Source organism: Leptosomus discolor, chromosome 16 (assembly GCF_034619465.1).
Source record: "Leptosomus discolor isolate bLepDis1 chromosome 16, bLepDis1.hap2, whole genome shotgun sequence".
NCBI classification, from domain to species: domain Eukaryota; kingdom Metazoa; phylum Chordata; class Aves; order Leptosomiformes; family Leptosomidae; genus Leptosomus; species Leptosomus discolor.
The window spans coordinates 15,285,871-15,311,604 of NC_141406.1; the positions used below are offsets into that span (position 1 = coordinate 15,285,871).

The 25,734-nt window shown below is 60.1% G+C and overlaps 1 protein-coding gene across 3 annotated transcripts; it reads left to right on the forward strand.

Moving 5' to 3' along the window:
* Nucleotides 1-603: 603 nt before the first annotated feature.
* Nucleotides 604-24,965, forward strand: ACACB (acetyl-CoA carboxylase beta). Of its 3 annotated transcripts, none has more exons than XM_086473959.1 (52): nucleotides 604-845; nucleotides 4,087-4,219; nucleotides 4,636-4,774; nucleotides 5,031-5,140; nucleotides 5,288-5,369; nucleotides 5,812-5,910; nucleotides 6,200-6,309; nucleotides 6,565-6,675; nucleotides 6,836-7,045; nucleotides 7,291-7,461; nucleotides 7,759-7,920; nucleotides 8,103-8,266; nucleotides 8,733-8,883; nucleotides 8,975-9,078; nucleotides 9,710-9,791; nucleotides 10,284-10,429; nucleotides 10,509-10,659; nucleotides 10,810-10,944; nucleotides 11,408-11,554; nucleotides 11,660-11,848; nucleotides 12,167-12,267; nucleotides 12,352-12,440; nucleotides 12,521-12,645; nucleotides 13,026-13,139; nucleotides 13,223-13,336; nucleotides 13,724-13,813; nucleotides 13,924-14,042; nucleotides 14,298-14,435; nucleotides 14,908-15,007; nucleotides 15,083-15,190; nucleotides 15,382-15,438; nucleotides 15,849-15,890; nucleotides 15,970-16,185; nucleotides 16,271-16,426; nucleotides 16,989-17,192; nucleotides 17,726-17,881; nucleotides 18,270-18,392; nucleotides 18,609-18,878; nucleotides 19,118-19,215; nucleotides 19,377-19,497; nucleotides 19,708-19,818; nucleotides 20,333-20,476; nucleotides 20,560-20,680; nucleotides 20,846-20,942; nucleotides 21,139-21,235; nucleotides 21,482-21,617; nucleotides 21,935-22,112; nucleotides 22,566-22,678; nucleotides 23,330-23,484; nucleotides 23,741-23,911; nucleotides 24,583-24,719; nucleotides 24,839-24,965. In XM_086473959.1, the coding sequence occupies exons 1-52, from the start codon at nucleotides 811-813 to the stop codon at nucleotides 24,963-24,965; spliced, it is 6,759 nt and encodes a 2,252-aa protein (XP_086330085.1). In that variant the 5' UTR covers nucleotides 604-810. The 3 variants fall into 3 exon arrangements, with proteins under 3 accessions (XP_086330085.1, XP_086330086.1, XP_086330087.1); XM_086473960.1 differs by having other exon boundaries at nucleotides 673-823; nucleotides 4,059-4,219; nucleotides 13,924-14,056; nucleotides 14,252-14,435; XM_086473961.1 differs by lacking the exons at nucleotides 604-845; nucleotides 11,660-11,848 and having other exon boundaries at nucleotides 4,094-4,219.
* The last annotated feature ends 769 nt before the right edge of the window (nucleotides 24,966-25,734 follow it).

A 25,734-nucleotide genomic window follows, 5' to 3' on the forward strand; every position in this document is an offset into this window, starting at 1 on the left:
CCAGCAAGGGGCTGGGGCGATTTTTCCCTCCTGACCATTCCTCAGCTTTAACCTCTTGTAGAGATTGGGGGATTTGGTTTAAGGGCCCCCCCTTTTTGTGAGGGGCCGGGGCTGGGGTCGGCGCGTGGGTGGGCTCGCTGCCATCCTTAGGGTGCTGCGAGCAGCTGGGGAGGCGGGGGGCCATTTCAGCACGAAGGCGGAGCGGTGCTGTGGCCCCCGTCATTCCCCCTGCCAGAGCTGCTCCTGTTTTGGGGAGTAAAAATAGCTCTGGCTGGCACTGGGGGGGGGGTTGTGCTGCAGTGCAGGGAGCAATGGGGCAGGGGGTCTCAGGGTTTTGGGGGGCTGCTCCCATGACCCCAGCTGTTGGGGGGGGTCCCTGGGTGCTCTCTGATGGAGCGTCTCCGCACCTCTCCCCAGGGCACGTGAGCGCTGCTGGCCGTCCTGCTCCTGCTGGTGTTCGTGCTGCTCGTCTGGGCCAAAATGTCCAACCCCCAGCGCGGGCAGGAGGAGAAGCCGGAGCAGACCCTGGCGGAGCAGCCGGCGGCTCCCACCATAGCCAAGCCGCCGGCACAGCCGAGCCCCCCGGTCCCCAACCTGCCACCACGGGCCGGCAAGGCCGCGGCGGGGGAGCAGGAGCAGATCGCGGTGTACAACCCTGCCGCTCTGCGCCGGCCGGCCTTGGCCAAATTTGTACTGGGCTCCTTCGAGGACAACTCCTCCGACGATGAGCTGGTGGCCGCGGCCTTCAGGGTGGGCAGGCGGCGCAGCAGCTTGGCCGGAGCGGGGGGCGGTGGGGCTGAGCCCCCCACCATGACCGCTCTGCTGGAGCCCACCGCCGACATGAGGTAGGACGCGTGGGGGGGGAGCGGCGGTGGTGCGAAGACGGGCAGGGGCTTTTCGTTGGTCCATTTCTCGGGGACTTTGCTGCTAAAATTGGGGCGCGGGTGCTTCTCGGACCCCCAAATCGATGCCCAAATCCTGCCCTCTTTGACTTGGTGCTGCGTGGAAAAACCCTGACGATAAGGTTAACGGCAGAACGCTGGGAAAAGCAGATGTGTCCGAGCGCCCTGCGTGACAGCAGCGCCACGTGCCTGAGTGCGGCAGGGCCTGGGGCAGGGGCCGCTCCTGATTTGGGGTGTCAAAGAACGGGGTGGGAAGCGCTTTGAGCTTGCGTGGCATTTCTTCAAACGCAGCCTGCAGCCAAATTGCCCGGGTGCTCCTCTTTTCTTGCAGCTTCCTCGCTTCTTTCGCTGCTGCTCTCTGTCCCTGCACCGTCTCCTCATGCTGGGAAAGGCCGTACCCACGCACTGGCCGCAGCTGCGGTTTGTGCAGGACCAGGGCGCATCAGGGAGCGGGAATTTTCTTGCCTGGCCAGATGAGATTTGGGGTCGGCTGCGGGCGGGCAGGCGGTGGTGGATGCCGCTGGTGTTTTCCCAGCGCTCACCCTCCTTCCAGGTGCCCGTTTTGTGCACGAGCATCGCTGGGGGTGTTTCACGGGGTGTCTGTAAACCTGCGAGCTGAGCGCAGCCCTTTGCCAGGGTGCCTGCACGTGCGTTTGCGCCTGTGCGTGCAAACGTTGCGCTGTCGCAGATCCCACAAGGACCTGGTCGTGCTGCCACGTTCCCTTTCCTCCTGCTATGGGGCGGGGGGATGCTAACACGCCGCTGGCATTGTGCATGGGGAAACCCAGCATCCCGGGAGGATTGAGCATACGTGGGGAGCTCCTGTGCTCCTCCTGCCCTTCTTCTGCCCTTGCAACTTGTTGCAGGTAAATTACTCAAGGCAGAAAAGCAGCTCTTGAGTGGCTTTGCGATGAGTTGATGAAAAGTGGTTGAGCTTTGCTCCGTGGGGAACTTCACCGTAACTTTTGCCCAGCGCTGGGCTTGTGCAGAGCGGCTTCCCACGCCAGCCTGGCTGACGGGCATTATAAATAACTGGAAACAAAGCACTGCTGCCCGGCTCCTCCTGCCTGCTCCGCTCCCAGTTAAAAATAACCTTTGGCTGCAGGGACATGTTGGGGAACTTGACAGCCCAGCGGTGTCTTCTCACCTAGCTGGGGTTTTGGGTGGTTTCACGCACGGTGGGGTATCGCCGCTGCTCGTCTGCAGGGATTTCCCGGGGTCGCTGCCCGAGTCGCGCTGTAGAGGTGACGGGTGGTGGGACGGATGTGCTGGCCCAGGCTTTAGGGGGGTCTGGAGCTGCGGGAGGGAAGCGGGCAGCACGGCTGGCCCCGGCAGAGCAGTGAGGGGGCTGTGCCGGAGTGCGATAAACCCAGCACCGCTCTATGCAATGCTTCAGCTCCTTGGGAAATATCTTGAGTGCACGGAGAGATTAGGATGTTTCCCAACCTCCCAGGGGGTTTCGACACATTTCCCCTTAAAATAAATGTGCCATGTGCTACTCGTGCGAAATCTGCTTGTTCTGGAGGGGGAGCCTCATCCTTCTTCCTGCGCTCATTTACAGCTCATCCACAGAATAATGATCAACAGCTCAAAATCCGACTGAGTTATGCAGGAGGGGGGAATGTGAACCTGCTAATTAAAACAGAAAGTTTCTTCAAACTCTGGACAGAGCCATGGGAAGGCAGGTGCCTGGCTGCCGGGGAGGTGCCTGCCTGTCGGTGGTGTTGCCAGACGCTTCTGCACCAGCCATCGCCGTGCCAGGAGGTGGGAGGTGCGAGGGCTGCCATATAGCGCTGCCGGGGCCAGAGCCCTGCGCAGGGGCTGGTCCGGCTGCCAGCGCAGCCCGCTGCGACCTGCCCGCGTCGGGGATGGGCTGGGAAACAAAGAACAGGCTCCAGAGGGCATGGAAATGCCTTCGGTGGGAAACCATGGTAGGGGTGAGTCTGGCCGGCAGCGTGGTGAGCTTGGGACGGTGTTTTGGGGTTGTGGAGCAGGCAGAGCGGGCAGGATGGGGTCTGATTTGGCGAGGAGCTGCGGCGGCTGTCGCAAATTCCCAAGGCAGCTGCTGGGAGCGGCGCATCCCGCTGTTCGCAAGGTTTCTCGCAGAGAAAAAGAGCACCCGCGCTTTTTGCAGAGCGCTGCCTGCTCTTTGCTCCCTTTCGTGACCCAGCTTGAGGGGTGGGCTCTTGTAGGGGCATCTCCAGCTGCTCCCCCTCAGAGACCTGGTGCTCGTGCCAGGGGGTTTGGAGGCAGCAATCCTGCTCACCGTGTATGGGTGCTGGGGAAGGGATGTTCTGTGCCATCCCGTGTAGCTGTTGCCCTTCCTGCCACCCAGCTGGGCAGCTCCAGGCGTCCTCTGGGGACATGGGGGACAGCTAGAGCCCTGCAACAGGGCTTGGTGTGAACCAGGAGCTGCGGGGGCTTTGCAGGAGACCTCGGTGACTGCAGAAGGGCCTTTGTGCATGTCAGGATCCCGATGGTGGGAGGGAGGGTCCACGCTCAGTGCTGCATTTTGGCCCCATGGGAGTGTCCTTGTTCCCCGTCCCTTGGAGCAGAGCGTGGCACGTTTCCAGCTGTAACTGGGCCGGGAGCTGTTAGCGGTGCAGAGGCGGGCATGGCCGTGCCGCGGCGGTAGCACTGCTCTGGGCACATGTGTGCTTCCGTGCACTGGCCAAACCCCCCCAGCAGCTCTCTGCTCCCTGAGATGCAAACCCCGGGGCTTCTGTCTGGTGCAGCAGGGTCTCGGGCCAGTCCCCAAATCTGCTTGTTGCAGCATTTAAATGAATGTGGACCCACAGCCGCTGGGAGGGGGTTTCAATTGCAAACCACGCCGTGTTCACCCCAAGTTGCCTGCCCCATAGAACTCAGCTGAAAGCGGTTTTCCTCTGCGGTGGGTGTTAAACGCTCCTGGAGAGATCCCGGTGCACAACAGGGAGCTGGTAGCAAGGAAAGTGAATCCCAATGTTCCCTGCGTGTGTTGGCAGAGTGAAGGCTTTTATTGCTTTCCTTGGAAGAAACCGTAGAGGGGGCAAAGTCTGGTCTCTGCTGCTGCCGGCTGCCAGGCTCCCCGCAGATCCGACCCCCTCGGGAAGCCCCAGCCCCGGTGGCAGCGTGCTCGTTGTGCCCAGCGAGGGTTTGCTCGCATGGCTGCGGGCTCGCTGACGGCCGTCCTGCCCCACCGCAGGCCTAGCATGTCCGGGCTGCACCTGGCCAAGAAGAGCCGCGAGCACAGGAAGATGGATCTGCAACGGGACTTCACCGTCGCCTCGCCGGCCGAGTTCGTCACTCGCTTCGGGGGCAACCGCGTCATCGAGAAGGTCTTTCCCCGCGTGCCCCCGCCTTTGCCTGGGTGGTGGGTCGTTGCTTTTCACGGCAGCATCCTTGAGCCTCGCCCAAGTCCTCCCGCACACACCGGGCTGGCACTGATGACAGTGCGGGGCAGCCCTGAGCTGCCCATCCCCTGGCTTCACCCACCCTTGCGGGCTGGGAGAGGGAAACTCCCCCCACGCTGCCCTTGCACGGAGGCCACTTGCAGGCACAAACGGTGGCCAAAGTCCTTCATTCGCCCCAGCGCCAGGCGTCAGAGCTGCTGTGAAGGAGCCTCCGCCAGCACGTACGGCTGTCGCGAAGTGCCCGTGTTGGCACGGCTGCTCGGCTCTGCTCGCCTCCGTGCTGCCGCCCCGCACCCCGGCAGCAAGGAGAGGGTTCAGCCTGGCGCCCCGCGTCCCCCCAGGTCCTCATCGCCAACAACGGCATCGCCGCCGTGAAGTGCATGCGCTCCATCCGCCGGTGGGCCTACGAGATGTTCCGAAACGAGCGCGCCATTCGCTTCGTGGTCATGGTCACCCCCGAAGACCTCAAGGCCAACGCGGGTAATTCCTCCAAGCAGCCCAGACGGGGAAGTTCCCCACCCTGGGGCTGAGCCGGGGCAGCCCTTTCCTTCTCCTTGTGCTGCTGCCTGGGACGTGGGGGGCTCTGCGCAGCCTGGGGTCACATACTTTCCTCCTGTGCAGCCAGATCCAGAGCAAATAATTTTTCTCCCCTCCAGCCTCCCCAGGATGGAGGATTTGGGGAGGGGCAGCATGTGAGTCTGGGGGGACCCGCTCCCACCCCTGCACTGTCTTTCAGAGTACATCAAAATGGCAGATCACTACGTGCCCGTCCCCGGCGGGGCCAACAACAACAACTATGCCAACGTGGAGCTGATCGTAGACATTTCCAAGCGGATCCCAGTCCAGGTAGCGGGGAAGCGGACGGGGAAGAAGGGGCACTCGGAAACAGGGTGACATCCCTCTGTGTGGAGGAGCCGGGCGCGATGCTGTGGGCGATGGGAGGACGGCAGCACAGGGAGGTGACGGCTCGCGCGGCTCCTTCTCTTGTGCCAGGCGGTGTGGGCTGGCTGGGGACACGCCTCGGAAAACCCCAAGCTGCCAGAGCTGCTGCAGAAAAATGGGATAGCTTTCCTAGGTAAGGTCTCGCTGCCTTCCCAGCGCTGGAGGGAGCGGCGGGCATCAGGCTGGAGCGTGCAGGGATGCCATGCTGGGCCATGCCTGTTTCGTGCGCCTGGTGTGTCCGCCCTGGGGCAGTCCCCATGCTGGTGTCCTGGAGCTGTCCCAGGAATCCCGCTGTTTTCTGGGGTTTCCCTGTAATGCTCACATTGATGCAGTGTTCATGGAGGAACGTCAGGTGGGAGCAGAGCTCACGGGCTTCCCAGGCAGGGCACAGCCCACACTCCCCTTTGGAGAAGGGTTGAGCTCCATCCTGAACTGGGCAGTGGGTTTGGGGGGGGATTCCCACACCTCCACTCTTTGCAGAAGGGCTGATGGTACCAGCCCAGTGGGGAGCAGCTTTCTGCAGCATCCCTGCAATGGGGACAGGCCCAGCTCACCCCCTCCCTCCCTGTTCAAAGGTCCCCCCAGCAATGCCATGTGGGCGCTGGGGGACAAAGTCGCCTCCACCATCGTGGCTCAGACGGTCGAGATCCCCACGCTGCCATGGAGCGGGAGCGGTAAGCGCCTCTTCCCCAGCCCTGCGCACCCTCCCCGCTCCCCCATCTCTTTCCTGCCTCTCCTGCTCCCCCAAAGCAAGCACCAGGGTTGGGGTCCATGGCCCGGCTGGCTGCAGCACGTATTGGGGATCCCACTGCAGCTGAGCAGCTGCTGGTTTGAGCAGAGGGTGCATGGAAACGGGGGAAATGGTGTGTGCCAACATGTGGTCCCCAGCTCCTCGGGCACAGCCAGCATGCCCCCCCAGCCATGCCACCCCCGTGGTGACCATGGCCCTGGCTGTACCTGCAGGTCTGGTGGCCCAGTGGTCTGAGGAGAACCAGAAGCATCAGCAGACGATCAGCATCCCCCTCGAGACGTACGCACAGGGCTGCGTGAAGGATGTGGAGGAAGGCCTGGAGGTAAACCTGAGCCCGTGGGCAGCTGGCTGTCTCTTGTCCACCATTATTTCTCCGTGGAGCCTGCGTGCCCCAGCCCTTTTGGCCTCCCAGCACACGGGACAGTCCTGCAAGGCTGTTTCATGCATGTTGCTCTGCATGAATGCAGCTTGGGGCAATCTTGCTCAGGGACACGCAGGGCTGGAGCAGGGTGGGCTGTCAGGGTGGTGGGTTGGGATCCAAAGTGCTTCAGTCACCCTAGTCCTTGACCTGCCTCAGGTGGCCAAGAAGATTGGCTACCCGCTGATGATCAAGGCAGCAGAAGGCGGTGGGGGCAAAGGCATCCGAAAAGTGGAGGCAGCGGAGGAATTCGGTGCCTGCTTTCGGCAGGTGAGAAGTGCCTGGAACCCCTGTCCCAATCCCCATCCCATCCTAGGGCACGTGACAGGGTCCTGCTCCCGGTCTGGATGTCTTCCTGCCTGGGCTTGCCTCCGTCCTGGGCTCAATTTTGGGGGGTGATGCTGGAGCACGACCCTCTCCTTCATCGCAGGTGCAGGCGGAGGCTCCCGGGTCCCCTGTTTTCCTGATGAAGCTGGCGCAGCACGCCCGGCACCTGGAGGTGCAAGTGCTGGCTGATGAGTACGGCAACGCCATCTCCCTCTTTGGCCGTGACTGCTCCATCCAGCGCCGGCACCAGAAGATCATCGAGGAAGCGCCCACCACCATCGCGGCACCCTCCGTCATCGAGGTGATGGAGCAGGTGGGTGGCCCTGGTCTTAGGGCAACACGAGGTTTTGGTGAGAAGCCGTTCTGATCCTGGCTGGGTTTATTGAGGTTTCTGTGGCACCTGAGGCTCCTAAGGAAGGGAGGGACCCCCCCGAGCTGAGCTTATCTCCTTGGATCCATGCAAGGACACTGCGGCTGTTTTGCTGGGGATGCCCCGGCTCCGCTGCAGCGAACAGAGGGTCGTTACTCCCCGCGGCAACGATCTGCCCTCTCCCGCAGTGCGCGGTCCGCCTGGCCCAGATGGTGGGCTACGTGAGCACGGGCACCGTCGAGTACCTCTACAGCGAGGACGGGAGCTTCCACTTCCTCGAGCTGAACCCACGCCTGCAGGTGGAGCACCCTTGCACGGAGATGATCGCGGACGTGAACCTCCCTGCTGCCCAGCTCCAGGTACCTGAGCGCCCGCGGGCCGCTCTGCGAGGTGTGTTAGAGGAAGAAATTTTGTAATTTAGGGACAAGTGCTGGGCTGGAGCCCGGCAGAGGGAAGCTGTCTCATATAGCAGGGTGGTGGTGGAGGCAACGCAGCATCCCTCCTTCACCTCTGGCTCCCCGGCGGGAGCAGCTGCCTGCAGCGTGGTGCCTCTTCCCCTCGCTCTTCGTTCAGACCGTCTATCAATGTCTCCCGGTTGTAATTTCGATGCTGAAGTCTTGTTCTGGCAGCTGAAGTCCCCCTTGTTTCTCGTGCAGATTGCGATGGGCATCCCCTTGCATAGGATAAAAGACATCCGGGTGCTGTACGGGGAGAGCCCCTGGGGCGATACGCCCATCTGCTTCCGCAGCCCCCCCAACACCCCCGTGCCCAGGGGCCACGTCATCGCCGCCCGCATCACCAGCGAGAACCCTGAGGAGGTGAGCCAGGGGGACGGGGCTGAACTGGGCACGGTCCTCCCCAGCCGGACAGCGTTCTCGGGCATTGAACCCTGGGATCGGCGAGATCCGCGTGCGGGCTGATAAAAGGCACAGGGGTTCCCCTTCCCTGTTTGCTCTGAGTCTCCAGCCTGGTTCCTCCACATCGTCTTCTGTTCTGGCAGGGTTTCAAGCCCAGCTCCGGGACAGTGCAGGAGCTGAACTTCCGCAGCAGCAAGAACGTCTGGGGGTACTTCAGCGTGGCGGCGGCCGGGGGGCTGCACGAATTTGCCGATTCCCAGTTCGGGCACTGCTTCTCGTGGGGGGAGAACCGGGAGGAGGCCATCTCGTGAGTGTGGCGGGACGGGGTGGAGAGCAGGTGGCCTCGGGAAGACTCACAATCGGTGCAAGAGCCAGGAAAAGCAGCTTTTATTGGAGAGGACCAGAGTGGTGCCGCTGTGCTGAGCGGCTTGGTTGTGCTGTGGAGACTGTGTGGGCGAAGCCAAAGTTTTTGGGCTGCGGTGGTGCTACAGACCCAGTTCATCAACCTGATCCTTAAAGGATCTGCTGAGCACACGCTTAGTGCCAGTGAGCAGCAATGTTCATCCAGTATTTGAGCAACATGTAACGAGTCTGTCTTGGGTATTTAAGTGTTTCGTTAAGTCACTGCTGACTGTGGGGCTGATTTATCCAGGCATGAGGGCGCCTGGGGCTTGGGAGCTCGTCGCTCCAGTCCCTGTTGTTCCCTGGTTTCCTCTGCTGAAAGCCAAGTGCCACCTCATCGGTTATTAATAGAGGTTTTTACTCCCTAAAAGGAACATGGTGGTTGCCCTGAAAGAGCTGTCTATCCGCGGGGATTTCCGGACCACGGTGGAGTATCTGATTAAGCTGCTGGAGACAGAGAGCTTCCAGAACAACGAGATAGACACTGGCTGGCTGGACCATCTGATCGCTGAGAAAGTGCAGGTGGGGGAGACAGGCCCCCCTGGGGTGGTCACCACTCCCCTTCTGCCGTAAGACCCAAACCCTGTTATATTTCCCCCCACCCCCCCTCCAGGCAGAGAAGCCAGACACCATGCTGGGCGTCGTCTGCGGTGCCCTGAACGTCGCGGATGCCGCCTTCAGGACATGCATGACCGAATTCCTGCACTTGCTGGAGAGGTGCGGAGCGGGGCTGCCCGACAGGGGCTTGTGCCACGGGCACAGGGGTCCCAGGGACTGCGTGCCCTAAAGGGCTGCTCCCCGCAGCCCGTGTGCTTGCTGCGAGCATGGAGACCTGAGTGTTTTCTCTCCCTGGGCCATCTTCCTTCCCGCTTTTGCCGCAAAAGCGGAGGCAACGCCCGTGGCACTGCAACAGCCTGGGAAACAGGGGTCTGCTGTGACTTTTGGCTGTGGTTTTGTCTGAAGAGGGGAAAAGGTTTCGTGTGGCTGGGAAAACAGCTTTTAAGGGAAAGTGGCTTGGCTGGAACGCAGCTTGGTTTTGGTTTTGCACTTGAATGTCAAGGTTATTCCTGCGGCCTTGGCGGACGCCTGGGGCTCTCTCCCACGCCCTTATCTGAGCGTGTTTTGCCGGTGTCTGGCCTGTCTCTGGATGCATTTTTACAAGGCGCTCACGTGGGTCATTTGAAGCAGATGCTTCTCCCCTCCGGTCACCTTCGTGCCCTCCCGCCATCAGCTCGGAGCCCGCGCGGCCCGACGCCAGCAGCCCCGCTGACATCTCACACACTTGGCTCCCCGCCGGCGCGCGGGGTGAGCGACGCTCCTGGTGCCTGACCCGTCCGTTGTGTTGCAGGGGGCAGGTGCTGCCGGCAGCCTCCTTGCTGAACATCGTCGACGTGGAGCTCATCTATGAGGGCGTGAAGTACGTCCTTCAGGTGAGGGCTTGGGCCGTGCTCCTCCCGAAATGGCCGCGGCGCTTCTCGTGGGGACGGGGACGTGCCCTGAGGGAGAACGATGCAATAAATATGAGGTTGCACTTCAAAAACATGCGACAAAAACAAGGTTAATAACCTCATTTTAACAAGACAGACATTTTCATGCATCCTGTTGCCCTGAGTTTAACAAAGGACCTCGTTTTCCTGCTTTTAAACCCGATTAGCTGCACTTCATGCAAAAACCCCCTACTCAGAATGAAAGCAGCGGGCAAGCCGTGAGTTGAACCAGCTCTTTGGTGCAGCCTGAGTTTGCTGCCTCCCGCCCTCCCTGCCACAGCCCTGTCCCATGGCCACATGCCATCCCACGCCGGCCCTTGCACCGAGCACAGGGAGATGCTCCTCACCCCCCGCCATTCCCACCAGCCCCTGGAAAGGCCGTTACGTGCATTTCGGGGGCTCGCACTGAGGGCTCGCCCCGGCCACTGCCCGCAGGTCGCCCGCCAGTCCCTGACGACGTATGTCATCATCATGAACCGCACTCACATAGAGATCGACGTGCACCGGCTGAACGACGGCGGGCTGCTGCTCTCCTACGACGGCAACAGCTACACCACCTACATGAAGGAGGAGATCGACAGGTACCTCCCCACTGGGCCCCCACCGGGCCCTCCCCGCTGGCTGGCAGCCCGTCGCTGAGACCTTTCCCCTCTCCTTGAGATACCGGATCACTGTCGGCAACAAAACGTGCGACTTCGAGAAGGAGAAGGACCCGACGGTGCTGCGCTCGCCCTCCGCGGGGAAGCTGCTGCAGTACACGGTGGACGACGGTGGGCACGTGGCCGAGGGGACCGTTTTTGCGGAGATCGAGGTGGGTTCCACGGCTTAACGGAGGAGCTCCGTTCCCGCAGCACCGGCGGGCAGAAAGGTTGGAGCCCACCGGCGCCGCTGCGATGCTCGGGGCGCTCCGCAGTGTGCGGGCGCTGCTCACTTGGTGACCCTTTCGCCCATCCTCGCCCAGGTGATGAAGATTATCGTGACGCTGGCGGTGGAGGAGGCTGGGCGGGTGCACTACATCAAGCGGCCGGGTGCGCTGCTGGAGGCGGGCTGCGTCATAGCCCGGCTTGAGCTGGATGATCCCACCAAAGTGAAGCCTGTGAGTCTGCTGGGGCTCGGCCACGCTGCTGTCCCCTCCTGTCCGCTCCCAAGCAGTGTCCTGCAGGGCACTGGGGACGCTCGCTGGGGGACAGAACGGAGGAGGTGCCCTGATGGTGACACCAGGCACTCGTGTGGCCATGCCACATCCCCCAGCAGGCTGCGCTGGGGCTCGAGGGGGTGCTCTGTGTGCTGCAGCGTTGCTCTGCGTCAGCACCCCATGCACACTTACTTCATGTACAAGTTTTTAGTGTGTCCGTAGTGCTCTGCCTACTTCTCCAGTTTTTTTGCTTCGTTTTCATGATGGGGAGCTGGCAGAGATGTGAAGCTGAGTGTCAGGTGCTTCTAAAAGCAGACACTTTCGTGCTGGTTTCTCTGGGGCAGCTGCAGCTCTTGGGGGGGGGGGGCTCCAACCCATGTTGGCAAGGACCCGGGCCAGCCCACCCCTCTGCTGCTCTCTCCAGGCTCAGCTGTTCACGGGAGGGCTCCCAGCCCAGCAAACCCTCTCCATCACTGGCGAGAAGCAGCACCAGGTTCTCCGCAACGTGCTGGACAATCTCACCAACGTGATGAATGGGTACTGCCTGCCCGAGCCCTACTTCAGCGCCAAGGTGGGTGCCAGGAGGGGGAGGCAAAGGCTGTCCAAGTGTCGTGCCCCATTCCCTTGTGTTTGCCGTGATGGCGAGAGGGGCAGCACCAGCTTCTGCTCCCCGCAGGTGAAGGAGTGGGTGGCGCAGCTGATGAAGACCCTGCGGGACCCCTCCCTGCCCCTCCTGGAGCTGCAGGAGATCATGACGAGCATTTCGGGAAGAATCCCCCTGTCCGTGGAGAAGTCGATCCGGAAGGTGATGGCGCAGTACGCCAGCAACATCACCTCAGTGCTCTGCCGCTTCCCCAGCCAGCAGGTGAGCGGTGCGGGGGCTGCACGCCCCAGCTTGGCCTTCGCTTCCTTTTTAGCTAGAGCTGGTTAGGAGTTGCTGCCTGAATTTGTCCTGCCAAGAGATATTATAAAAAAACTAAATGAATGAGGGAAACGTTTGTGGGTTTATGCTTCTGTTTCTTTATTTATTTATCACTTTTCATTTTTCACTTTTGGGGGGAAAACTCAACCAAACGAACAGCTCCACGTGCAGCAGCACTGTGCCCAGGCAAGCTGGGGAGATGTCAGCCCTGCAGCCGTGCTGGCCCCGAGCTGCACCGGACCCTGTGCCCTCTCCTTGCAGATCGCCAACGTGCTGGACACCCACGCAGCCACGCTGCAGAGGAAGGCTGAGCGGGAGGTCTTCTTCATGAACACACAGAGCTTGGTGCAGCTGGTGCAGAGGTGAGCCCTGCACCGTCTGTGACCTGCCCTGGTCCCCGCGCCACCGCCGCCACCTTGCAGCAGGGTGGGCTCTCTGCTCCCCAGGTACCGCAGCGGCATCCGGGGCTACATGAAGGCAGTGGTGCTGGACCTGCTAAGACGCTACCTGCAAGTGGAGACACAGTTCCAGCACGGTGAGGGATCGGGGGCTCTCCAGAGGGGACTGCAGGGCTCTCTGGGGGGTCTGCAGGGCTCACCACGCTCTGCCCCACAGCTCACTACGACAAGTGTGTCATCAGCCTGCGGGAGCAGTGCAAGCACGACATGACCACTGTGCTGGAGAGCATCTTCTCTCACGCCCAAGTGGCAAAGAAGAATCTACTGGTGACCATGTTGATTGTGAGTACAGCCCATGCCCCGAGAGACCAGAAGTAAAGGCTGGTGGCAGGGAAGAGCCCGTAGGCAGAGACATCGGCTGCAGGGCAGGACGTGGCTGTGGGTGGCTGTCACAGCCCTGTGCTTTCCCCTTGAAAGTGGGCAGACACCGGAGAAACAGCTTTTCTGCTCCTCTGTTTAATGCAGCCCCAGGGTTTGGGTTTGGGATTCAAGTACCTCCCCTCTGCAGCGTTGCATTCCTGCGCTTGGTTCAAAGAGCAGCGTCGCACCCATTTTAGCACCTCGGGTCTTGTCCCTTTTGCCTGTGGGGGACCGGGGGTGTGGGATGAAGCCATCCCGCAGAGACGGGCCGGAGCCGAGCCGTGGCGGTGCGTGCATTGCAGGACCAGCTGTGTGGACGCGACCCCACGCTGACGGACGAGCTGACGGCCATCCTCCACGAGCTGACGCAGCTCAGCAAGACCGAGCACTCCAAAGTGGCGCTGAGAGCCCGGCAGGTCAGTGAGTGCCGTGCTGTCCCCATCCCTGTCCCCGTCCCTGTCCCCATCCCCAGTGCTCCCAGCCACCTCTCTCCTTGCAGGTGCTCATCGCCTCTCACCTGCCCTCCTACGAGCTGCGGCACAACCAGGTGGAGTCCATCTTCCTCTCCGCTATCGACATGTACGGACACGAGTACTGCCCTGAAAACCTGAAGGTTGGGAATTGCGCGATTTTTCCACAGAGGGAATTTGGTGTTCGGGTGGCTTTGGCGAGGAGATCTGGCTGCAAGTGGCTTAGCCTTCAAAATAGCCAGAAAACCAACCAAAGTCTTGCTGTGGTGTCAGTGCCGGTGCAGAGCAGAGGAGGGGGCCCCCATCCCCTGCTCCTCACCCTGTTTGGTGGGGGAGCAACATGTGGAGCCACATCTGGGTCTGGTGGGGGTCCCCGTGGTGTGTTTGGGTGCACCATGGCACCCCAGTGGCCAGTCCCACACAGCCCCACATTGAGGGACCACTCTGGAACGTGACTCCTGCATCTGTGATGGGGTAAGAGGGTCTCACTTCATCCTTGTCCTAAATCTTGCCTTTTTCCCCCTCCCTAGAAACTGATTCTCTCGGAAACCACCATCTTTGACGTGCTTCCCTTCTTCTTCTACCACACCAACCAGGTGGTGCGCATGGCGGCGCTGGAGGTGAGGGCCTGTGGGGGACACGGGGGGGGGCACGTGAGCCTTAGGGGGTGGCATGGATGTGTGCGGTGGGAGCAGGGGCAAGGCGGTACCTCCTGCTGCCCCCCTCCCAGGTGTACGTGCGGCGCGGGTACCTCGCCTACGAGCTGAATAGCCTGCAGCACCGGCAGCTCTCGGATGGTACCTGCCTGGTGGAGTTCCAGTTCATGCTGCCCTCCTCCCACCCAAACAGGTATGGGGGCTGCCGTACGCTTGTCCCACTGCCCTGGAGACGGTCCCTTTTGCAATGCTGTTGGGTTTGTATCATCTCCTCCTCTGAAAACACGGGGACCCACAGAGGGAACTGCTCGCCGTGCTGTCCCTCTGCCGATGGAGCAGGATAAGCCCTCTCTGGGTCAGGGTCCCGTGTGGGACCTGTGTGGTCCCTGATGGACCCGGGAGTGGTCCCTCCATCTGTGGCTGATGGCTGCCTTGCTTCCCCCTGCAGGATGTCCGCCCCCATCAGCATCTCCAACCCTGACCTGGCCCGGCACAGCACCGAGCTCTTCATGGACAGTGGCTTTTCTCCCCTGAGCCAGCGGATGGGAGCAATGGTGGCCTTCAACAGATTCGAGGACTTCACAAGGTGAGGTCACAGGGATATATGTGCCTGGCTGGTCGTGCATGTGTGGTTTTGGAGGCTGCTGCAGTCGTTGGAGAGCAAAAGGGGTGGAAGAGCCAAAGCTGGTGGTGGCTGGACAGTGCTCGGGCCAGCTCCTGTTCCTACTGCAGCCAGAAGCTGGGGCTGAGGGGTATTTTCAGTACAACAGTTACCTGGGGGGGGACACGACATGTCATCTGGGGACACGTGGAACCTGGCGGGAGCTTGCCTGGTGCAGGCTGAGCATTTCTGCACGCTAGCACAGCAGCACTCGGAGCTGCGTGTCACGAGCTGTGGCTTTGCCGTGGGCTGGTGGAGCCCGGCTGAGCCAGCGCGTGCCCCGGGCCACTGCGCTGGTACCCACATCCCTGCTGCAGCAGGTCCCTGGTGCTGTCCCCTCGGGCAGGGGATGGGCACAACATGCTGACTTGTCACCCCATCCCCGCCGTTTGGGCAGGAACTTCAATGAAGTGATCTCGTGCTTCACCAACCTGCCTTCGGAGAGTGCGCTCTTCAGCGATGCGCGAGCCACCATCTACGAGGAGGAGGATGCCACGGTGGGCACGATGCCATTTGCTGTCCCCCTCAGTGGTGCTGCTGGTCAGGTTTGACCAGGGGGGTTTTGTTGCCAGAGCATCCACGAGGAGCCGATCCACATCCTCAACGTTGCGCTCCGCTGGGCTGACCACGGGGAAGATGAGAAGCTGGTGCCCATCTTCAGAGCCTTTGCCCAGTCCAAGGTCTGTCGCTGGGGCTGGGCCCTCTTTTTGCAGACCCTGCAAGCCGGGGCACCGTACCCGAAGGCGTTGCCTCACGTCCATGGGTGCTTCCCAAAACGCTGCACCCTGCAGCAGCCACTTGGGTTTTGTTTGCTCCCTCGATGGAGATGTTCAAGCTCTTATGACCAGTGGAGTCTTCTGTTTCCCTGTAGAAAAACGTCCTTGTTGGCTGCAGCCTCCGGAGAATCACGTTTCTCATTGCCCAGCAGGTGAGTCCTGACTGAGCTGCCGACAGGCAGAGTGACTTTAGACATGTCGTGCTTCTGCCTCTCTAAAACACCTAAAAACATTTATAAGTACCTTAGAGACACGGCATTGAGCAATGGAGGTACCTACTGTGCATCAGGAGCTGGGAATTAATTAATGAGGGATTCGATGAGTGATTTATCTCTTGTATTATCCTTTATGCTGCTAATGTCTCCAGTAACGTGTGGTTCCTGCGTGGCTGCTCCATAGCTTTAATCTGCCTTTGAAAGGCATCGACTACTCCCAGCTCTCCTCCCTCTGGGGAGGGAGAAGCCTGCAAGGTTTTTTTTCTTTTTAACGAATTCACTGAAAAGCAGAAAAATCCTCTGCGTGCCAGGATTATTGATGTTCTCTTCTCTCCCTTTTGCTCTAGAGAGAATTCCCAAAGTTTTTCACGTTCCGAGCCAGGGACGAGGTGAGAGCCACGGTTAGAGCAGAGCCTGCCCGGCGCTGGCTGCCCGGCCACTTGCTCACACCCCTCCATGCCACACCAGTTTGCAGAGGACCGCATTTACCGGCACCTGGAGCCGGCGCTCGCCTTCCAGCTGGAGCTGAGCCGCATGTGCAACTTCGACCTGACGGCCATTCCCTGCGCCAACCACAAGATGCATCTCTACCTCGGGGCTGCCAAAGTGCAGGCGGGCACCGAGGCCACCGACTACCGCTTCTTCATCCGTGCCATCGTGCGCCACTCGGACCTCGTCACCAAGGCAAGGCGGCGCCAGGTCCCCTGGCTGTACGGGCAGAGGTGGGGGTGGTTTGGGTGCTGCCCCTGAGCCGCCTGGTGCGCCGCAGGAGGCTTCCTTCGAGTACCTGCAGAACGAGGGCGAACGGCTGCTCCTGGAGGCGATGGATGAGCTGGAGGTGGCCTCCAGCAACACCACCGTCCGCACCGACTGCAACCACATCTTCCTCAACTTCGTCCCGACAGTCGTCATGGACCCCTCCAAGGTGCGGTTCTCGGGGTCCTGCTTCCCCCTGTCGGTGTGGTGCTGATCTGGGGGCAGAGGCCACGTGGTCCCCAGGGCTCGGTACTGCTGTGTGGATGGGCTGGCACCCCTGGCGCTGGTTGTCAGACCCAGTCCTGTCCAGTGCCCATCTGACCCTGGATGGGGGATGGATTTGGCAGCCCCAGAGACTCCTGCAGCTTGGTTTTTGTGTCAGACCTTCACTGTGGGCTCTTTGCTGGTGCTGAGATTTCTCCCTTTTGCACCCATCAGGGCTTTTTGTACAGATTTGGACAGGCAGGCAGTTTGCCGGAGGGCACGAGGGTGGGTGGCAGGCTCTTCCCCTGGGCAGCATGTGGTCTGAAGGAGTGGGGCTGTGTCTCTTCGGGAGGCCGCAGAGCACCAGCCCCCAGGGATGGAGAGAAGGAAGGGGCTTGCCCACAGCAAATCCAAAATGGCTGTTTGGGGTAGAGGTGAAACAGGGCTGCTCCAGTCTTGGTGTCGTACACTCAAGGATGGTGTTGTCCCTGGGGCCACGGACCCCTCTGTGCGCCATCCCGTCCCAGATTGAGGAGTCGGTGCGGTCCATGGTGATGCGCTACGGCAGCCGCCTCTGGAAGCTGCGGGTCCTGCAGGCTGAGGTGAAGATCAACATCCGCCTGACGCCCACTGCCGCCGCCATCCCCATCCGCCTCTTCATCACCAATGAGTCCGGCTACTACCTGGACATCAGCCTCTACAAGGAAGTGAGGGACCCCAGCACCGGCAACGTGAGTAACCGCAGGCGGCGCCCGCAAGCGGGAACCCAACCACGACTGCTTGAGCAGCTATCGGCTCCGGCGAAGCTTTGGGGTGGTTTCTGCAAAAATTCTCATGCACCTGCAATGCTGATCAGTCCCAGAGCCCCCAGGACTGTGCAGCAGCATTCCCAGGGCTGACCCAGTTTCACTCCCCTCTGTGCTGCATCCAGTTGGGCACCACGGGGTGATGCTTTGCTCCAAAATGGTGCTGAGCCTCAGGGGTGTTGCTGGTGCGTAGTCAGGCAGTTTTTGGTCTGGGAGGTGAAGGTCAGCGTTAGGGTGTTACTGGTACTCGCAGCGCAGCAGTTTTGCACCCTGCCCCCTCAACAGCAAGGAGTGGGGTGGAAAAATCACATTTTTGGGTCGAGTAGAGCCACAGGCATGAGCATCTTGGCCAGGCAAAGCTCAGCAGTGCTCCAGCCCTGCAGGGCTCTTCCACCTTAGCAGAGAGGACTCGCCTGCCTGCCCAGGGAAGGCGGCCAACGCTCTGCCCTTCTCTCCAGATCATGTTTCAGTCGTATGGGGACAAGCAAGGGCTGCAGCACGGGATGCTCATCAACACCCCCTACGTCACCAAGGACTTGCTTCAGGCCAAGCGGTTCCAGGCGCAGTCCTTGGGCACCACCTACGTGTACGACTTCCCGGAGATGATCAGGCAGGTGAGTCTGGCTGAGCAGAAAGAGGCTCCTAATTATTGCATTTGCTTTTCTTCCCCACCCTCCCCAGATATTCCCACCTGGGGGGGAAAAAATCGTCTCCGCTGAGCTGGCAAATGAGAGAAAGAAAAGAGCCCAAGCCCCAACATTTTTGGCAATATGAAGCATTTCTAAACTGATCCCTAGCTCTTGCAGATTGCTGTAGTTGCACTCATGGAGGATGTGAATCGGAATCCCCCGTGCAAGGAGCTTTGCAGCAGGGTGGGGGCTCAAAGTTTTGCTCGCCCCAAGTCCCAGCCTGCTGCGGGAGCGTGTGTCCGTGCTTGGCGATAGCCTCGGAGCGGCCGCAGCCCCCTGCTTTCAGCTAGTCCTGCGCGTGGTCTCTCTGCAGGCTCTCTTCAAGCTGTGGGGCTCCTCGGAGCTGTACCCTAAGGACATCCTGACGTACACCGAGCTGGTGCTGGATTCGCAGGGGCACCTCGTGCAGATGAACAGGGTCCCTGGAGGGAACGAGGTAGCAGGGGATGATTTGGGAACGGGGTGAGAGAGCAAGGTGGGGGTAAGCTGTGCTGTGGCAGGTGGGAATGGCTGGTGCCTTCCTTGGTCTGGCTGCGTTTGAAGCCCAGGGGATGCTCCTCAAGCGTTTTGTCTGTTGGTTAATGCAGTCTTCAGCTCTAGCCCCCTTTCTCTGGAGGAGCCTGCCTCGTGACCTTGTGCTGTTTTGGGGCAGGTGGGGATGGTGGCTTTCAAAATGAAGCTGAAGACCCCTGAGTATCCAAACGGTCGGGACATCGTGCTCATCTGCAACGATATCACACACAAGATCGGATCCTTTGGGCCAGAGGAGGACCTGGTCTTCCTGAGGGCCTCGGAGCTGGCGCGGGCCGAAGGCATCCCCCGCATCTACATCGCCGCCAACAGCGGTGCCCGCATCGGCTTTGCCGACGAAATAAAGCACATGTTCCAGGTGGCCTGGGTGGACCCTTCGGACCCCTACAAGGTGTGTGGGCACCTCCCCTCCTGCCATTGCAAAAACCAACCGAGGACTTATTTGGGAAAGGAAGGAGCAGAGCTAAGCTGGGACATAAAACTGTGGGATTGATGCTGGGAGGTGGCTGCTCTGTCCAGCCCTGGTCCCTGAGCTGCTGTTGATGTGTGGGGTGGGTTTGGAGAGGGGCCGTGTCCTATGTGAGTGTGTGCATGGGGGGCTCTGCAACTCCTCCTCCTCTTTGTTTTCAGGGGTTCAAGTACTTGTACCTGACTCCCCAGGATTACACAAGGATCAGTGCCATGAACTCAGTGCACTGTGAGCACGTGGAGGAAGGGGGCGAGTCCAGGTGAGCCCCGCTGTCCCGTGGGGTGCACAGAGCCACCCCCAAGCCCTGCCCTACATCCCAGCTGCTCCCACATCCTGGCTCAGCATCCTACCAGGCACATCATGCACGTGAGTGCTTCCCTCTGGCCTGCCCACCCCACCGCGGCTCTGCTTTCCCCGCAGGTACGTCCTCCTGGACATCATCGGGAAGGACAATGGATTTGGGGTGGAAAACCTGAGAGCTGCCGGTACCATTGCTGGGGAGTCCTCTCGTGCTTACGACGAAATAGTGACCATCAGCATGGTACGGCCATGGCCCCTTCCCCTGCTCTGCTCTTCCCCTCGCTCCCAGTTGCTTTTAAGGTCAACCTGTGAGGAATAACAGGATGCAACAAGCGACCTGGTGCAACCCGACTGTGCAGACCCCTGCAGAGCATCGTTCTCCCAGTGCTCGTGGACGCTGCTGCAGCCCTTTCTCCCCAGTAACCCCACATGTCTGTATGCGTGTGCCCAGGTGACCTGTCGTGCCATCGGCATCGGTGCGTACCTGGTGAGGCTGGGCCAGCGTGTCATCCAGGTGGAGAACTCCCACATCATCCTCACCGGCGTCACGGCTCTCAATAAGGTACTGTGCTCCGGCTGCATGTCCTCTCCTGGCGCTGTCCCTCACGCCACTACATGCGTAGGCTCCTTCCCTCTTCCCTGTCCCGTGGGAAGAGGTGGCGGTTCCCTGCAAGTCACCTCATGGGACCCGTCTGGAGGAGCTGCAGGGGAACTGCAACTGCTTCTCTCACTGAGAGTTGAGAGAATGTCACCCTGCAGCTATTTGCTTTAGGGCCCAGTTCCTGGGGCAGGGTGGGATGGCAGAGCTGCCACAGGGACTGTTCGGCTCCAGACCCGTCTCTGGGCAGAATTGCACTGTTTTGAGCTGATTTGAGACCTGCTTAGCTAAAATGATGCGCTTGCCTAAAGCAGGATCCCTTTGCTTTAGCATCAGCCTGGTAGACAGAGGTGGAAATTCAGCCTCAAACCAGAAGGAAAGTGCCTGTACAGAGGTTTGACCTAACGAACGGAGCAAGGGGGGATGGCTCCTGTGTTAGCAGAGACCGACCTGTGTTTCTGTTAATAATTCTGGCTAGGTGTTGGGACGTGAAGTTTACACATCCAATAACCAGCTGGGAGGCGTGCAGATCATGCACAATAACGGCGTTTCCCACGTCACTGTCCCAGATGACTTTGAGGGGGTCTACACCATCTTGCAGTGGCTCTCGTACATACCCAAGGTAGGAGGGGGCTGCAGGGTGGCAGCAGGGGGTGTAACTCCATACCTGGCTGGTCACTTGCCCTTCGGGGCTCTCCCTTGCAGGATAACCGGAGCCCGGTGCCCATCACTGCCATAAGCGACCCCATCGAAAGAGAAATCGATTTTGTCCCTTCCAAAGTGCCCTACGACCCCAGGTGGATGCTGGCAGGGAGACCCCATCCAAGTAAGCAAGGGTAGCCCGAGACCTCTGCAGCAATGCTCCCAGCTGTGTCTTGTGGCTGTGAATCCCCCATGCCGGTGCAGAAGGTGCTTTTTGCTGGGGGTTGGCGCACAGGGAGCCCTTCAGTGCTCACCGTCATGCTGCTCCACTTTTTCATGTGTTCTGCAGCTCTCAAGGGGACCTGGCAGAGTGGCTTCTTCGACCAGGGCAGCTTCCTGGAGATCATGAGGCCGTGGGCTCAGACAGTTGTGGTTGGCAGAGCGAGGTACTGCCGGGAGCAGGGGATGGAGCCAGGAGAGCGGAGCTCGATGCGGGCAGGCTGCGGGCACAATCAAGCACACCCGAGCCCTGGCCATGGCGCTGCTTTTGGGACGTTGATGGGGGGGGAACCTCTCTGGTGGGGCTGGGGTGCAGCGTGGAGGGGAATTGGCCTCTGCTGAGGCCACCCTGCCTCACTGCAGGCTCGGAGGTCTCCCGGTGGGTGTCATCGCTGTTGAGACCCGCACCGTGGAGGTGACGATACCTGCGGACCCTGCCAACCCAGACTCGGAGGCAAAGGTGTGTGGGGAGACCTGAGCGTGGCCGAGCAGCAGCCAGGAGGAGGCTGGAGGGGAGAGCAGGGGAAAAAGCTTAGTGTAGTCCTTTGGCACATCTGGATTTTCCTGAAAGACTGGTGAAACCAAGGGTGCTGGGTCAGTTTGTTTTCTTCCAGCTCTTGCACACCACGTGCCACCAACCTGCCAGCGTAGTGTGTCAGGAAGCGCTGGCTCCAGTCTCATCACTGCTGCTTGCCATCTTTTGCAGATAATCCAGCAGGCTGGGCAGGTCTGGTTTCCAGATTCTGCTTTTAAAACAGCCCAGGCCATTCGGGACTTCAACCGGGAGCATCTCCCGCTGATGATCTTTGCCAACTGGCGAGGCTTCTCCAGCGGCATGAAAGGTACCCCCGCTTGGGGAGCCCAGATCCCCATGCCGGGACATACTCAGGCAATCCTGCCACCCCATGGGGTTCTGGCATGACCCAGCCTACCACGGTCCTGCCTGCACCACTCTGGGTTGTGGAGTTGGACCAGGGAGGTGATGGGGCATCACCAGCATGTCCCAGGGCTTGGTGGCTTCTTGCTGGGCTGGTTTTGGGGTGCTTGTGTGGTCTCTCCAATGGAGAAGGTGGCTTTGGGCAGCTAGGAGGAGGCAAGGGACAATAGCCTGGCCCATGGCAGTCGGGGCACCCAGCCACTGAGTCCCTTTGGCTTTCAGACATGTACGACCAGATGCTGAAGTTCGGCGCCTTCATCGTTGATAGCCTCCGGGATTTTAAGCAGCCTGTCCTGGTCTACATCCCACCGCACGCGGAGCTGCGGGGAGGATCCTGGGTGGTCCTCGACTCCACCATCAACCCCCTGTATGTGGAGCTCTACGCAGACAAGGAGAGCAGGTCGGCATCTGAAACACACGTGCATCTTCCGCGGCCCGTGTGTGGAGAAACAAGAGCTGGTGCGTGGGGTCTGCAGAGCCCCAGTCCCGCTGGCACTGAGATGTGTGGTTTTCACCCTTTAGTTAGTCAAAGCCACCAGCTAAATGTTCCAGGGCTCTTACAGAGCAGCATGGCAGGTATCTCCTTGGGGATATCCTCCTGCATCCAGCAAAGGCTGCAGGCGAGTAAAACATGGTTCCTGGGGGTCAGGAAGCCTTTTCTCTAACCTGAGTTAATGCACGCTGGAGCAAGCTGTAAGGAGTGGAAGGATAGACAAGAATCCCAGACTGGAAACGAACCGTTTCAGATTTTCTCTTTCCCTAGTTCTTAGAAGAGAGAGTTGCCTGGACCTCTTGTCCCAGGATTTATTCTCCCGTGCAGACCAGTCCCTGCTTTACCAAACTTTCCTTCCAGGGGAGGCATTTTGGAGCCTGGAGGAACAGTGGAGATCAAGTTCAGAAAGAAAGATTTGGTGAAGACCATGAGAAGGATTGATACGGTCTATGCCAAGCTCGTTGAGCAGCTGGGTAAGGGAAGGGCTTTTCAGCTTGTGGGCATTGGTAGCAGTAAGTTAAAACCTGAGGCTCAAACGCTGTGGTGGCAACCATAAGGAAATCCTTTAGCGTTCCTCTGTGAAAATTCTTCATGTCTTTTCTGATGGTGGAGCCTGCCAAGAGGATGTGGTGGTACTTTGAAACAACCTGGGGGCTCCGTAAATGGTGCTGGACTTCTCTCCCCTGCTTTGAGACGAAGAATAGTGCTGGCCATGCTGAGTCAGCACCTGATGAGGCGACCCATAGTCATTGCAGAGCTGCGCAGAGGCTGCACTGGGTCTCCTCCTTTCTCCCTATGATCCCCTCCTGCTTGCAGCGGATGGTGGGGCTGCGTTGGGAGGTCCTTGCCCCTGCGCCCCTCCACCCTGCTAAAACACGCTCCCCCAAAACCCTTGCAAATGCCGCTTCCCACACCCCTTGCAGCAGGCACCGAGGTGGGCACAGCCCCTTCGTGGCCTCTGCGGCTGGGTGTAAATGTGCCAAAGCAAAGGGCGCTGGGCGCCCCGTTTCCTGGTGGGGGTGGCTGATGGAGGAGCGTGGAGCAGAGCCCAGACCCCGTGGTGGCCTGTGGCTCCTTTCACAGGGGGGCGGCGAGTGGGCTGCTCATCACAGCATGTCCCGCAGGGACCCCCGAGCTGCCCGAGGCGCAGCGCAGGGAGCTGGAGAAGCAGCTCAAGGCCCGGGAGGATCTCCTCCTGCCCATGTACTACCAGGTGGCCGTGCACTTCGCCGACCTGCATGACACCCCGGGCCGCATGCAGGAGAAAGGCGTCATCACGGTGAGCCACGGCGTCGGTGGGAAGGAGCTTGGCGCAGGGGGTTTTGCAGCCACGGCACAAAGGCGGGAGGCAAAGTCCCCTCCCGGGGGGCCTGGGTGTCAGCTCAGTGTGCCGTCCCTGCCTCTGGTGCTGCTCTCTGCTCCAGTCTGGCAGAGCTGCCTTGGAACCCCCCGGTACAAGCCGTAAGTGAGCGGTCGCTGCCCATCAGCTCCTCTTTCTACAAAGGTGAACCTGGGCTGTGTCCCCACTTCTGCAGGACATCCTGGAGTGGAAGAACGCCCGCTCCTTCCTCTACTGGCGGCTGCGACGGCTGCTGCTGGAGGAGGTGGTGAAGGCAGAGGTTCTGAAGGCGAACAGTGAGCTGAGCCACATCCGCATCCAGTCCATGCTGCGGCGCTGGTTCATGGAGACAGAAGGAGCCGAGAAGGTACCTCCAGCCCGGCTTCCTGAGGCACCCCTACGGCCAGGGGGGTCCCAAGGGCTGTCGCCTTGCTCTCCCATCGCTCGGCCGTTTCATCAGTGCCTCCCTGAGGGTTTAAATGTGCGATGGGAATCTCTGTTCTGCAGCCTGCGCCAGGGTGGGCGGCCGAGCAGCCCTGAGGCTGGGGCTGTCCCTTCGACTGGGGTGATCTCAGTTGGGTGCTGGTGCTCAGCGGTAGCAAGGCAGCCCCCAAATAAGCATTTTCTACTGTCAGATAGGGCTTCCCAGGGCAGAGGTGAAACCTGGGGTCTTTGCATTTGAGCTGCTCTGAAATGCAAGTGCCATGACAGACACACAGCAAGAACGGGACTGGTATGGCTGAGCTGGGAAGTGAGGGCACGCAAAGGAAACATGTTTTACCTTAAATTTTTTCATTTTAAAGAGTCCATGAAGGTTTCCTGAGTTTCAATTTCCAGACCGACCTTTTTACCCAGTGGCTGTTACATGGGAGTGGGGGAGTGTGCTGTGCCGCGCTGTGCCATATGTGCGGGACTGAGACGGAAAATCCTATTTTTGCGGTTTTATCATGAGAGGAAAAAGCCTGAGGCCACAGCAAAAAGGGCGGCTCAGGCTGTGCAGGCAGCAGGACCCCCTGCTCATGGTGCTGCTCTCCCCAGGGCTACCTCTGGGACAACAACCAAGTGGTGGTGGAGTGGCTGGAGAAGCACATACAAGAGGATGATAGCGCCCGGTCGGTCATCTGGGAGAACATCAAGTACTTGAAGCGGGACTACGTGCTCAAGCGCATCCGGAGGTGAGTGGCCACAGGAGCCAGGATGCAGAGGGCAATAGGTTGGGGACAGCAGGTGGCGGAGACAAGGTGGATCTTGCTTCAGCCTCCAAGGCGGCTGCCCTCTCCCATCTGCCTTACAGCTTGGTCCAAGCCAACCCCGAGGTGGCCGTGGACTGCATCATCCAGATGGCTCAGCACATCACCCGTGCGCAGAAGGCCCAGGTCGCCCATCTCCTGTCAACGGTGGATAACAACAACCCGTCTTGAGCCGGGGGCTGGCGGCGCGCAGGGCAAACGCCGCAGGCCAGGAGGGGCACCAGGACGTGCTCCTGCTCAGAGGCCAGGCCTCACCTTCCCACTCGGGTCCTCAGCCCTTGAACTCTTACTCGTGTGCCTCAGTAAAGGATGCCAGCGTTTGTATTTTGAGCCATGAAGATGGTCTTGCCACCCGTGCAAAGTTCCCTCTGGTGCTGGGGGTGTTCGTCGGAGGGGCGGCTTGGCAGAAGATAAACTTGTCCTGAGCCAAGTCTGGACCTGGCGCAGAAGTTGCTTTTAAAAAGAATCTCGGATGTTTTCCTGTGTTTTAGCCCTGGCCTTAGTCTTTAAAACAAGCAACGTTGTCAGACATGTCTCATGAGACTGGAAGTACAAACCGACTGGCCCAGGCACCGCAGGGGAGCAGGACAAGGGAGGAGGTCTCCGTGCGGCCGTGTGGAGGCTGAGCGGGCACTGGCACAAGGAAATGTAAACCCTGCTTAAGAAGCAGTCTCAAACTAATCTTTTATAATAAACTCAGGAACTGTGAGGAGCAATTTGTCTCATCCTTCCCCTTACTGGGGAGCGACCAGCAGATGTGACTGCGAGCAGCTGATGGCCCAGAAAAGACACCAGTGAGCTGTGCTGGGAGCTGTTGCAGCGGGAACATCAATGGATCCGCCACCGTTTGACCTGACTGTTCCTTTCACCCATCTCGTGTCCTTTCTGGCTCCTGCAGAGGGACAGAGAGGAGGGAGGACACTGCTCTGGGTGCTCCTGC